Source organism: Galeopterus variegatus, unplaced genomic scaffold (assembly GCF_000696425.1).
Source record: "Galeopterus variegatus unplaced genomic scaffold, G_variegatus-3.0.2 Scaffold5186, whole genome shotgun sequence".
In the NCBI taxonomy this organism is placed as follows: Eukaryota; Metazoa; Chordata; class Mammalia; order Dermoptera; family Cynocephalidae; genus Galeopterus; species Galeopterus variegatus.
The window spans coordinates 32637-47431 of NW_007731297.1; the positions used below are offsets into that span (position 1 = coordinate 32637).

Here is a 14795-nt window from a genome sequence, read left to right on the forward strand (position 1 = left end):
GAAAAAAAAAAAAAAAAAAAAAAAAAAAGTCTGTATGCAATATCCTACTTCCTTGAGTGTTTGCCCTATGTTTTCTTTAAGGAGTTTTATTGTCGCATGGTATATATTTATTTCTTTAACCCATTTTGAGTTGACTTTGGCATATGGCGAGAGGTACAGGACTAATTTCAGTCTTCTACATATGAATGTCCAATTTTCCTAACACCATTTATTGAAGAGGCAGTCTCTTCCCCAGTGTGTAGTCTTGGTGCCTTTGTGAAAGATCAGATGGCTGTAGGTGCATGGGTTGATTTCTGGATTCTCTATTCTGTTCCATTGGTCTGTGTGTCTGTTTTTATGCTAGTACCATGCTGTTTTGGTTACTATCACTTTGTAGTATAGTTTAAAGTCAGGTACTGTCATGCTTCTGGCTTTATTTTTTTTGCTCAAGATTGCTTTGGCTATTCATGGTCTTTTTTTCTGCCACATAAATGTTAGGATTGTTTTTCCCAATTCTGAGAAAAATGTCATTGGAATTTTGATGGGGATTGCATTCAATCTGTAGATTGTTTTGGGTAGTATGGACATTTTCACAATGTTAATTCTTCCAATCCAAGAGCATGGGATATCTTTCCATCTTCTTGTGTCCTCTTTAATTTCTCTCAACAGTGGTTTGTAGTTCTCATCATAGAGATTTTTCACATGCTTGTTTTACTTTATTCCTAGGTATTTTATTTTATTTTATTTTTTGGTGGCTATTATAAATAGGCTATCTTTCTTGATTTCTTTTTCTGTTAGTTCATTGTTGGAGTATAGAAATGCTACTGATTTTTGCATGTTGATTTTGTATCCTGCAACTTTGCTGAAATCATTTATTAACTCTAAGAGTCTTCTTTCAGCTGTACTATATATAGGATCATATCATCTGCAAACATGGACAGTTTGACTTCATCTTTTCCAATGTCGATGCTCTTTATTTCCTTCTCTTCCCTGATTGCTCTGGGTACTACTTCCAACATTGTGTTGAATAGGAGTGGTGAGAGTGGGCATCCTTGTCTTGTTTCTGCTCTTAAGGGAAAATCTTTCAATTTTTCCTCATTCAGGATGATATTGGCAGTGTGTTTGTCATATATGACTTAATTGTGTTGAGATACTTTTCTTCTATACCAAATTTATATAGAGTCTTTATCACGAATGAATGTTGAATTTTGTCAAATGCTTTTTCAGTGTCTATAGAAATGATCATACAGTTTTTGTCTCTGATTTTATTGATGTGGTGTATCACTTTTATTCATTTGCATATATTGAACCAACCTTGCATTCCTGGGAAGAATCCCACTTGGTCATGGTGTATAATTTTATGTATGTGTTGCTGTATTCTATTAGCTAGTATTTTATTGAGGATTTTTCCTTCTATAATCCCACTTGGTCATGGTGTATAATTTTATGTATGTGTTGCTGTATTCTATTAGCTAGTATTTTATTGAGGATTTTTCCTTCTATATTTATCAAAGATATTGGCCTATAGTATTCTTTTTTTGTTGTATCTTTGCCTGATTTTGGTGTCAGGGTGATATCTGCCTCATAGAATATGTTCGGGAGAATGGCATCTGTTTCATATTTTTGGAATAGTTTTTAGAGAACTGATATTAATTATTCTTTAAAAGTTTGGTAGAATTCTGCAGTAAAGTCATCTGGTCCTGGGGTTTCCTTTGTAAAGAGACTGCTGATAACAGCTTCAATTTCTTTGATTGTTATTGGTCTGTTCAGATTTTCTATCTTCTTGGCTCAGTGCTGGTAGTTTGTCCATGTCCAAAATTTATCCATTTCCTCCAGATTTTCAAATTCGTTGGTGTATAGTTGTTTATAGTAGTCTCTAATGATTCCTTGTATTTCTGGGGTATCATGTGTAATATCACCTTTTTCTTTCTAATGTTTGTTATTTGTGTCTTCTCTGTGTTTTTTAGTTAGGCTTGCTAATTGTTTGTCAATTTCATTTATCTTTTTTAAAAAACAACTTTTTGTTTCATTGATCTGTTGTATCTTTTTTGGCTTGTATTTCATTTAGTTCTGTTCTAAACTTAATTATTTCTTTCCATCTACTAACTTTGGGTTTGGATTGTTCTTGTTTTTCTAGACCTTTAAGGTGAAGAGTTAGGTTATTTACTTGCCATCTTTCCATTCTTTTTTCATTCTTCTGAAATAAATTTCTCCCTTAGTACTTCTTTTGCAGTATTCCACAGGTTTTGGTATGATGTGTCATTATTTTCATTACTTTCAATAAAGTTTTTGATTTCCTGTTTAATTTCTTCTTGGACCCATATGTCATTAAGTAGAATGTTGTTTAATTTCCATGTGTTTGTATAATTTCCAGAGTTTCATTTGTTATTAATTTCTAGTCTTAATCCATTGTTGTCTCCAAAATAGAAGAAATAATTCCATTAAAAAAATTGTTGAGACTTGATTTGTGACCTAACATGGTCTATCCTGGAGAATTTTCCATGTGCTTATGAGAAGAATGAATATTCTGTGGTTGTTGGACAAAGTGTTCTGTAGATATCTGCCAAGTCCAATTGGTCTAAAGGTTGTTTAGACATTGTGTTTCTGTTGATTTTTGCTTGGATGATATGTCCAGTGTTGAGAGTGAGGTGTTCAGGTCCTATACTATTACAGTATTAGTATGTATTTCTTTCTTTAGGTCTAATAGTGTTTGTTTTATAAGTCTAGCTGCTCTGATGCTGGGTGCATACATATTTATGATTGTTATGTCTTCTTGTTGGATAGATCCTTTTATAATTATATAGTGGCCTTGTTTATCTTTTTTTATGGTTTTTGATTTAAAGTTTATTTTTATCTGATATAATAGCTACTCCAGCTCATTATTCATTTCTATTGGCTTAGTATATCTTTTTCCATGCTTTCACTCTTAGTGTATGTGTGTCTTTACAGGTGAGGTGAGTCTCTTCAAGACAGCATATTGTTGGGCCCATCTTTTAAATCAAATTGGTCAGTCTGTTTCTTTTGAGTGGGGAATTCAACCCTTTTACGTTAAGAGTTATTATTGAGTGCTTCCAGTCAAGATGGAGGAATAGATGGTCCCCAGTGTCATTCTCTTCCACAAATCAACCAATTTACAACCATAAAAAAGCAATAACAGGGCCAGCCCCATGGCTCACTCGGTTGAGTGTGGTGCTGATAGTGCCGAGGCTGTGGGTTAGGATCCTATATAGGGATGGCCAGTGCCCTCACTGGCTGAGTGTGGTGTGGACAACACCAAGCCAGGTGTTACGATCCCCTTACTGGTCAGAAAAAAAAAAGCAATAACAGCCAAGCTGGTGCCACTAGTGCTCAGGGAAGGAGAAGAGACCAATGGACTGCATGAGGGTGGGTGAAACCATAATGAGAAAAAGAAAGAACCGCTCTGACCATTTTGAGGCCCAGCCTCTTCCAGGCTGGAGCTGCTGAGCACATGGAGCAGGAGCTGGCAAAATCCACAGCTGTGCCCTTCACATGAAGTTTCTTGGAGGCAGCAGAGGAGCAGAGTGCCTTGGTGGCCCCCAGGCCAGCAATACTAGTAATAGTGTTCTTGTGGATCTACATAGGAGTGAGGAGCCACAACAGTTGAAAAAAAGGTGTCATTCAGAGGCCACTGAATCATCACAAGGGACTGGAACACAGCCCATCCCATGGGAAGTGTTTGCAGCATGGGCGGTGGGGGAGACAGTCCCACTGGAGGATCACTGGGGCACAGCAGGGACAGCTCATCTGCACCCCAATCAGCACAGGACCACTCAGAGGAGACTGGTCAGGAATATAGAATTGCATGGGGTGCAGTTTTTTGAAAAGACTCAGGCCCAGACCAGTGTTTCTACACAACCCAGGTGCACCAGATTTCACTAGAACCAGAAGTACCTATAAAGTCTGCCATTAGAATCAGAGCTGCACAAAAAGTCTTCCCTAGGGAATCAGCAGCAAAGCAGCAATTTAGCTCAACCACAGAGTTCAAGTGCTGGTCCACACCAGAAGGTCCCCCAATTTAGAAGTAAGCAAAGGACAACAAATTAGTTCCAGCACAGACTTTGAGTGGTGGGAACAGCAAATAATCCAACACAAAACTGAAAGAAAAAACAGAGTACCCACAATCAGAGACAAAGTTTGATATTGACTAGTAAAGGTCTCATTTCATCAAAGAACACCTATACCACCTAGAAGGACTGGAAGTCCCCTGGACTACCAAACCAGAACGGGGGAAGGGGCCAGGGGCTTTAGCCATGCCCCCCAACACCTGCAACCAGTCCTGAGGGTGGGGGTCTTGGGCCTTGACTACACACCCCTGACAAGCACAACTACCCCAGTGATGACTACTGAACCACCATAGGAAGTGCCTGGTGCTCTACTGAGCTGGGGCAGTGGGGGGCCGAGGGCCTCAGCCATGCACCCCCTACACCTGCAGCCAGCCCAGTGTTGACCACCAAGCTGCCACAGGAAGTGCCCCAGGCTCTCTGGATCCAGGGTGGTGGGGAGCTGTGGGCCTTGGCCATGACCCCCCGACAAATGCCACCAGTCCAGCAATGACCACCAAGCCACAGCAAGATGGGCCCCACATTCTCAGGCTGGGGTGGCAGGAGGCAATGGCTTTTGCCACAACCCCCTGACATCTGCACCCAGGCCAACAATGGCCAAGCTACTGCTGGAAGCCCCCAGTGCCCCTGTGGGAATGTGGGGGGTGCCGCAGGCCTCAATCCTGCCCCTCCTCCATCTTCCTTCTTCTGTCACATTTCCTTCCCCTTTCTCCTCTCTCCCTCCCTCACAACTGCTCTGCAAGAACATCATAGAATGTAAAAAATAATATTAATAAGAAAAAAGTTATTATTATTATTTTTTTTCCTTTTTTTGTCTTTTTTCGTGACCGGTAACGGGATTGCAACCCTCAGTGTCACACCCGTACTGCAACCGGCAACCTGATCGCAACCCTCGGTGTCGCGCCTGCACCGCGCTCAACCAGTGAGCGGACTGGTCTCTACATGGGATCTGAACCCTCGGCGGGAGCGCCGCCATGCTCCCAAGTGCCGCACTCTACTGAGTGCGCCACCGGGCCAGCCCAGAAAAAAGTTATTATTGAAAGGTATTGGTTTATTCCTGGCATTTTAATGATTTTTGTTTGGAAGTTTTAAATATCTTTTGTTCCTTTCTTTCTGATTTACTGTTTGTATTCTGTGTTCATAGGTTTCTTGCGATGGTAGATAAACTTTTTTTTCTCTTTATTGTTAGAATTTTTATTTTACTGGCGGGTTTTGTACTTTGTTGAGTATTCATGGTAGTGATGGTTGTTTTTCAGGTACCAGACTCAGTACTCCCTTGAGAATTTTTTATAAGTCTGGTCGTGTGGTAGTAAACTCCTGCAGTTTTTGTTTGTCTGGGAAATATACTGTTTGACCTTCATTTTGGAAGGATAGCCTTGCTGGGTAAGGTATTCTTGGCTGGCAATTTTTGTCTTTTAGTATTTTGAATATATTGTCCCACTCTTTTCTGCCTTCTAGGGTTTTTAATGAAAAGTCTGATGTTAGTCTGATAGGGGTTCCCTTATAGGTGGCTTGACACTTCTCTCTTGCAGCTTTTAAGATTCTCTGTTTGTCTTTGAGTTCTGCCAATTTGACTATAACATGTCTTGGAAAGGACCTTTTGGGGTTGAATCTGTTTGGGGATATTTAAGCCTCTTGAATCTGAAGACCTGTATCTCTCCCTATATCTTGGAAGTTTTCTTCTACTATTTCATTGAATACATTTTCAGTGCCATTTCCTTTTTCCTCCCCTTCTGGAATACCTATGATTCACATATTTGAGTGCCTACAGTTGTCTCTTATCTCTCTTAGATTTCCTTCAATTTTTAAAATTCTTTTTTCTTTTTGTTTGCCTGTGTTATTTCAAACAGGCAATCTTCAAAGTCAGATATTCTCTCTTCTGGTTGTTCTAGCCTGCTGGTTAAGCTCTCTTTTGTGTTTTTTATTTCATTGAATGAATCCTTCAGCTCCACAAGCTCTGCTACATTCTTTTTCAGGGAATTGATTTCTTTGTACATTTCCTCTTTCAGGTCCTGCATAGTTTTTCTCATTCTGTTGTGTTGTCTAACTGAGCCTTTTTGTATCTCATTTTTTTTCCTTAGAATTGTTGCTCAAAATTCCTTGTCAGTCATTTCAAGGACTTCCTGTTCTATAGGATATAGAACTTGAGAGTTGTTATTTTCTTTTGGTGGTTTCATACTTTCTCGGTTTTTCATATTTCAAGTATCTCTCCATTGGTGTTTAGGCATTGTGGCAGAGGCTTTCATGGTCCACTTTTTCCACCCTGGTGTCTTCAGCTATGGCAGCTAGTTTTGCTGTTGGTCAGCTGCCTGTTGCTGCCTCAGGGCCTGGGGGTCATCAGTTTGGGCTTTTTGAGGGTGGGGCCTCACCTGGTCTGGATCCGTGGGGGCTGCCGGACTGGAACTGCTGTATTGGGGCCTGGGGGTGGTTGGTTTGGGCCTCTCGGGGGTAGGGACTCATGTGGCCTGGATCCCACATGGGCTTCCCAGTCAGAACTGCTGCCTTGGGGCCTGGGGGTCATTGGTTCAGTCATTTCAGGGGTGGGGACTTGTCTGGCCTGGATCCCACAGGGGCTGCCAGGTCAGAGCTGCTCTCTTGGGACCTAGAGGTTATTGGTTCCTGTTTCTATCTACTAATTTTGGGATTGGATTGTTCTTGTTTTATTAGTCCTTAAAAGTGTAGCATAGGTTGTTTGTTTGGAATCTTTCTATTCTTTTGATATAAGTATTTACTGAAATAAATTTCTCTCCTAGTAATGTTTTTGCAGTATCCCACATGTTTTGGTATGATGTGTCTCTATTTTCAATTAGTTTGGAGAAATTTTTTAATTTCCTGTTTAATTCATTCTTGGACTCATAGATCACTCAGGAGCGTGTTGTTTAATTTCCATGTATTTGTATAGTTTCTAGAGTTTCACTTGTTATTGATTTCTAGTCTTAATCCCTCATCGTCTGAAAAGTTAATTGAAATTATTTCAATCTTTTTCATTTGTTGACTTGATTTGTGACCTAACATGTGGTGTACCTAGAGAATGTTCCATGTGCTGATGAGAAGAATGTACATTCTGTAGTTGTTGGATGAAATGTTCTGTAGATGTCTGCCAGGTCCAATTAGTCTAAAGTATAGTTTAAGTCCTGTGTTTCTTTGTTGGTTTGTTGCCTAGATGATCTGTGCAATGCTGAGGGAGGTGTGTTCAGGTCTCCAACTATTATTGTATTGGGGTCTATGTCTTTCCCTTGGTCTTATTGTGTTTGCTTCATATATCTTGTGTTGGACACATACATGTTTATTATTGTTATGCCTTCTTGCTGAATAGATCCCTTTGTCATTACATAGTGGCCTTCTTTGTCTCTTTTTATGGTTTTTGGTTTAAAGTCTATTTTATTCCATAAAAGAATAGCTACTCCTGCTCATTTTTGGTTTCCATTTGTGTGGTATATCTTTTTCCATCCCTTCACTATTAGTCTGTGTGTGTGTTTATAGGTGAGATGAGTTCCTTGTAGATAGCATCTAGTTGGGTCCATCTTTTTAATCCAATTAGCCAGTCTGTGTCTTTCGAGTGGGGAGTTTAATCCATTTGCATTTTGGGTTTTTATTGAAAGATATTGCCTTACTCCTGGAATTTTATCATTTTGTTTGGATGTTTTAAATCTTTTGTTCCTTTATTCCCCTTTTATTGTTTGTCTTCAATGTTTGTTGGTTATTTGAGGTGGTAAGGTTTTCTTTCTCTTCCTCATTTGTAGTTTTGTTCTTTCTAGCAGTGGGTTTTATTCTTTCTTTTGTATTCATGGTAGTGATTATCATTTTTCAGATTTCAGATGCATGACTCCCATGAGGATTTCATGTTGGGCTGCTCATGTGGTGGTGAACTCCCATGTTTTGTTCGTCTGGGAAACACTATTTTTCCCTCATTTCTGATGTATAGCCTTGCTGGGTGTAGTATTCTTGACTGGCAGTTTTTTTTCTTTTAGTATTTTGAATAAATCTTCTCATTTTCTTCTTGCCTGTAGAGTTTCTGCTGAGAAGTCTGCTGTTAGTCTCACGGGGGTCTCATTATTGATGACTTGATGCTTTTCTTTGCTGCTTTTAGGTTTCTCTCTTCATCCTGAGCCTTGCCAGTTTGACTATATTGTGTCTTGGAGAGGACCTTCTTGGATTGAATCTGTTAGGGGATCTTTGAGCCTCCTGAATCTGAAGGTCCATGTCTCCCTATACCTTGGAAATTCTCCATTATTCTTTTGCTGAATAGGTTTTAAATGCCTTTTCTTTTCTCCTCCCCTACTGAAACACCCATGATTTGGATGTTTCTGTGCTCAAGGTTGTCTGCTAACTCTCTTAGATTTAATTTATTTTCTAAATTATTTTTTCCTTTTTTTTTTTTTTTTGTCTGCCTGGGTTATTTTGAAAAGGCTGTCTTCAAGATCAGAAATTTTTTCTTCTGCTCACTCTAACCTGCTGCTTCAACTCTCAGTTTTATTTATTTCATTGAATGAATCCTTCAGTTTCAGGAATTCCACTACATTCTTTTTTAAGGTATTAATCTCTTTGTAAATTTCCTCCTTCATATCATGGATATTTTTTTCTCATTTCATTGTGTTGTCTAACTAAGTCTTCTTGTATCTCATTGTGTTTCCTTGAGATTATTGCTTGGAATTCCTCTTCAGTCACTTAAAGTGTTTCCTGCTGTATGAGTTCTGGTACTTGAGAATTACTATATTCCTTTGGTGGTGTCATATTTTCTTGTTTTGTTATATTTCTAGTACCTCTATGTTGATGTCTGGTCATATAGTAGAGCAGTTGCTTATTCTATTGCTCTGGAGTGCGTTTTTAGGAGATAGACCCCCTACTCTTTTTCCAGGCTCTGCTGGTTACTCTCCATGTGTCAATGCAGTTGTGTGGGCAGCAGGCTGCCTCTATGTTGGCCATGGCTGCTACTGTGGTGATGAGCTTCCCTTGCAGAGGCAGTGGCAGTGGCTGCGGTAGACCACCTGTGCAGAAGCAGTGTTTGCCACATGCTCCTGCCTTCTTTTGGTTAGGGGGTCCCTGAGAGTACTACTGTAGCTCCTGCCTGCAACTCCTGCCTGGGTCCCTGGGAGTACTACTGCTTTCTGTCAGGAGCGGGGGAGCTGCTTGCATCTTCTGCCTTGACCTCCAAGTGTGCTCCTTCCTTCTCAATAAATATTTTTTTTGTAATAAAAAATTAATATTTAAGAGCTTTTTAGAAGTGGTTAGCCTCTAAAATGGGGACTTTTATTTGTTCCCCAGACCTTCATTATAAAGTAATTTTACAATTATAAATATAAAACCATATGTTATTGAGAGTACTGAGATAACTGCTCAAAACCAAACTGAAATTTCTTATATAGTCATACTGTAGCCTCACCTTTTTCCTCCAGTGCCCTCTGACCCTCATGGTATTTAGATATCACCAATCAATTAAGATTAGTATAATTGAGAAGCTGACACAAAGCAGATATTTCTGTGCTCTGGATTTTCAAGTGGAAACTCAATTAAGTTCTTGTACTAGTTTTCTAAGGGTGCCATAAGAAAGTACCACAGACTGGGTGCCTTAAATGACAGAAATTTATTTTCTCACAATTCTGGAGGCTAGAAGTCCAAGATCAAAGTGTTTGCAAGGTTGGTTACTTCTGAGGCCTCTCTCCATGGCATGTAGATGGCCATTTTCTCCCTGTGCCTCTACATGGTGTTCCTTCTGTACCTATATCTGTGTCCAAGTGTCCTCTTCTTATAAGGACCCCAGTTATACTGGATTAGGACCCACTCTAGTGACCTCATTTTAACTTAATTACCTCTTTAAAGGCCCTATCTCCAAATATAGTCACATTCTGAAGTGAGGGGACACACGTTAGCCTATATCAGTTCTATTATTTAGAAATTACATCTATTTCTGAAAAGAAATAAGCATTTTAACTTTAAGGGAGAAATAAAAATTTAGTATGCAAACTATTCAAAACACAAATTGTCAGAGAATGAGTTAAACTTTAAAAAAACGATTACTAGCCCTTTTTGAAGATGAGCAACTGTGGGCAATGCATTACTCCTGATTATAAGTGAATTGTCTTATGGATCGTGTTTAATGTCCATCTCATTCCTAACTTCATCTCTCAGCCTAACCACATCCTTGGACCCTACTAAATTCCTTACCTTCAGCTCATCTTCAGGGGCAGAAGAGGGAAAATGTTTTGGTCAAGATTTTTAAAATATGGATAGTATGATACTGAATGAGATCATCTATGCAAAACACTTATGAAAACAAAATAAATACATTATTATCATGTTTTTCAGTATGATCTATTGAAGTATATATGAACTCATGTTGTAAAAGAAGAATTTCTGAGTTCCTGTATAACCAAGGCTGACATAATATATAATATTCTGGACTGTGATTCAGATGACCTGGGCTTTAGTCCTTTCTGTGCACTAGAATCAGCATGACAAGGTTGACATATTTTATTTCTTTGGATTTAAATTGTTCTACCTATAAAATACAAATGCATGGATTTAGGCAATATTCACAAGAGGAATCATAAGGAATTATAGTAATGAAATATGCTCCTTAGAAGAAAGATTTTTCAGGTCCTCTCCAATGTTAATATCAATAACAGTAATCATCATAATAGTATCCACTCTTATTTAGTTTATATTCATCATGTGCTAGGTACTATGCCAAGAGACTTACATACATCATCTCATTAGTGCTAAAAATAACCACAAAAGTTAGGTATTATCTTCATTTTACAGAGAAAGTGAAACTTAGAAAGGTTAAGTTCCCCAGTGTTATATATGTGGTAAGTAGCAAAGTCAAGACTTGATCCCTGATAGATCTGGCACCACAGTCTTTGCTTATTTGCTACTATTACAATGCTCTTAACAGTGCAATAGAGACTGAATTTTATCAGCAACTGTATTTGTTTCCTAGGGCTGTCATAACAAATTACCACAAACTGGGTGCCTTAAAACAGAAATGTATTATTTCTCAAGTATGGAAGCTAGAACTCTGAAATCAAGGTGTAGGTAGGGTCATGCTCTTGCTGAATGCTACAGGGGATTATACTTCCTTGCCTCTTCCTAGTTTCTGGTGGTTGCCGGCAATCTTTAGTATTCCTTAGTTTGTGGCAGCACAACTCCAATCTGCCTCTTGTCTTCACATGGCCGTCTTCTCTCTGTTTGTATCTGTATATCCAAATTTCCCTCTTTTTATAAGGACACTAGTTACTGTATTCGGGCTCACCCTAATACAGTATGACTTCATCTTAACTTGATTACATGTAAAAAGACCCTATTTTTAAGTAAGTTCACATTCACTAGTTCCAGGTGGGCATAAATTTTGGGGGGACACTCTTCAACCCTGTACAGGAACCATTATGTAGACAGGAAAAAAAAAGGAAAAACTTCTGCAGTATGTTTCATTATGGTTTTCTTAAGCTTTGGAGACTGAATGAAAGGTTATGTGATTTGAAGCTTTCATTTCTTTGCCTTATGTTTTCTTTCCCTAAGCCAAACAGTGTTCCTACTGGCAGTCCTATACTGTATTGTTTTCTACTTTAATAGTGCAGTCTAGTTTGAAACAAGTCACTGATTCACAGGGTTAGAAGGGACCTCAGATAGTCATTAGCCTATTGGTCTGTTTCTAGGCAAGGCTCACTGATTTATGCCAGATAGTTGGGTGTCTGATACCTTCTGAAAAGGGGATTTCACAGCATCGCTTAGTAACCTGATCTAGTGTTCAAAAGTTTTTTTTTCACAAGTCTAACCTTTGACTGTCTGGTTTCAATTGAATCCATTTTAGTTTATGGATTCCACTGTCTTTGAGAATCCTGACTTTAAAAAGTAACAACTGAGATTGTTAATACTTAACATTTGCAAAACAGTTTGCTGCTCTGTACTTCCACTAGCTTATAATAAATCTGTATGATGTTATTAAAGTAGCCTCATTTTATGGAAATTGAGGTTCAGAGAAGTTGATTTACTTTCCAAAGGTCATAGAGCTAGTAAATGTAGAGCTGGAACTCCAACCAAGATCTTCCATCTCCTAAATCCTGTCTTTTGTCCCATTATGACCCACTGCAGAATGAAGAAGCAAAATCAAATCTAATTCTTTATTGTGTTGATAAATTTAGGAACTATCAGGAGAAAAGTGCTTTGAAATCATAGAATCCTAGAGACAGAAGAGACTGTACAAATTATACATTGTGGTGACAATCTCCTAGAGAACTCAGATCCTGATAACTGGATTGATGCTACCAGGAAGGCTTTGAACTGAGTTGGGCTTGCGAATGACACCCCAGACTGACATAGTTGAGTTCACTGATAACACAGACACAAATGAAGATATGGTACTTTGGACACTGGAAAAAGGAGGAATTGAGCATCATGCTTCTGAATAAGGAGCTCAAATAAGCAAACTTTGGGGTTGTAGTTGGAAAAGTAAAATATAAATGCAAATTTGCTTAAGAGCATGGGTTTTGAATTCAGACAGTTCTGAATTTGAATCTTACCACTTGCTAGATAGATGACCCAGGATAAGTTACTTATCCTCTCTAAATTTCAGGGTTTTTTCCGTATAAAATGGACATAAGAGTATCTACATCACTGTGTTAGTGTAAATATTAAAGGATATAATGGATATACAATACTTAGCAGGGTACCTGGCACAAAAAATTGTAGTTCTTGGTAATAAGATTATTGTTATTATTCCTGTTACGGTAGAGCATCATCTAAGCCCCCAACCAACTTGTCTTGAAAGTTTATTGTGAAAAATATTTATTTATAATTATTTAATGTTTGTATACAGAAGATGATCTCTGACATTAAGAACGATGCATAAGAATAAGAGGCAACCCATAACTTGCTCTAAAGTATAATAAATAGCACAAACATTTATTGAGTCATCAGTATGTGATTTGCTCGCCACTGTTCTAAGTGCTTTACATGCATCAACTCATCATATTTTCACAACTCTATGAAACAGGTATTATTATTTCTATTATACACATGAATAGAATGAGCACAAGGAGGTGAAATAACTTATTAAGAAGTAGCAGGGCTAGGATTTGAATTCAGACAGAACCCACATGTTTAACTACCATGATCTACAGTCTCCCAATCACTCTGCTCTGTTGCTTCTACAGCTGACACCTCTGTTAAATGAGTAATAGGAAACTGGAGCTGTAAAACAACATAATATGAATGCCAGATAGGCTAATGAATTATAATAATGAATTCCTATAAAGTGAGAATTAAAAGTGGCTATATAAAGTGGCTACATAAATACTTATGGCTATTGCTGATAAAATATTATAAACCTAACAGTTTGTTAATACTCATGTTTAGCTCATACTTTTTAAATGGAAAATGCCTCAATCTCTTTAGAAAGGTAGTATAAACTGCAGATCATGCCAAGATGGTGGTGAGGAGTGGAGAAGAGCACAGTAAATATACTGGAATTGTGATGGGGAAGGACTTAGCCCTTAAATCCCCCTGTGGGGCCCTTACTCCATGCCTTGAAGAGGGGATGAATTGGGCAGAAAAGCAAGGTACCTAGGAAAATAGTGATGAACCAAGAAAGAGCTTAAGGTCACTATGGCAGACAGAATGGATACCTATGTCCTTCTTTACCATAAATCCTGGTAATTTTCAATCCCTGTCCTACAACTAAAGGGGCCACTGAAAATATGCGCTGCTCTATTTCTGGCTGAGCTTCCTGAAAACCATAATCCTAAACTTTGCACTCAGCTAAGAGTATTCCTGGGAAAGTTGCTCAATTTATAGGTTTTATGTAATTAGATAGGAAGAAGGATATAGCCCTGACCAATACAATTTACAATATCCTCTTACCTTTTTCAGCTGGGCTCAAAACAGTCACTGTGAAGAGAGAGAGAGAGAGAGAGAGAGAGAGAGAGAGAGAGAGAGAGAGAGAGAGAGATCAAAGTTAGTGATATTTAAAGATGTTTCTTCTAACTCATTTTTTTCACAGCATCATTTCTAAATTTATTTTATTTTTAAAAACTTTTTGATTGTACATATTTATGCGGTACGACATGATATGTTGATACATTGTGTAATGATCCAATCAGGGTAATTAGTATATAATTTTTGAGCAATTTATACAATTGTACTTTAGGAAGCCACCAGGCTAAGATGAGGGAATGCAAGGATGATTAAATTCCATCCTTCGCTATCTTTCTTCATCTTAAACCTTCAGTAATTAAGACATTCTACTCATTCAACAAATACAGGTTTAACCTGATTTAAAAAAGAAAAAACTACAACAAATGGAAACACTCAAGCTATATAACATGGTAGTAAGAAATTAAAAGTTGGTAAATCAGGAGATGATCATTTATTTTCCCAAGTATTCACTGTAGAACATCTTTAAATACCAAGCTTCTCTTGTACATTTGAAGGTAATATGGTGTGACTATTGCATGCCAGCTCTGAAGTCAGACTGGGTTAGAAGCCCAGTTTCACTAATTTGTGACCCTGGGCAAGTTTTTTAACTTCCTTAACAGTACCTACCTCACAAGGTTACTTGTGAGAATTAAATGAGTTAAATGCATCTAGCACAAGACAGGTACTCAATGAATATTAATTATTATCTTTGAACTAAGATTATACAGAGTAATGGAGCTGGAAGGAATTTTAGGGATTATCTGGTTCAGCTATCTCATTTTAAAGATGGGAAAAATGGGCTGGAGTAGTATCAGATGATTC

The 14795-nt window shown here is 38.2% G+C and overlaps 1 protein-coding gene across 1 annotated transcript in view; it reads right to left on the minus strand.

The window, feature by feature from the left end:
* Positions 1-12976: 12976 nt before the first annotated feature.
* The window catches only part of LOC103604500 (palmitoyltransferase ZDHHC15-like), a 30044-nt gene continuing 28225 nt past the window's right edge, over positions 12977-14795 (minus strand). Inside the window, exons 2-3 of the mRNA XM_008589076.1 lie at positions 13920-13946; positions 12977-13250 (exon numbers count right to left, since the gene is read on the minus strand). Coding sequence (XP_008587298.1) covers positions 13189-13250; positions 13920-13946 — 89 coding nt within the window. The 3' untranslated portion in view covers positions 12977-13188. The remainder of the gene's footprint in view (positions 13251-13919; positions 13947-14795) is intronic.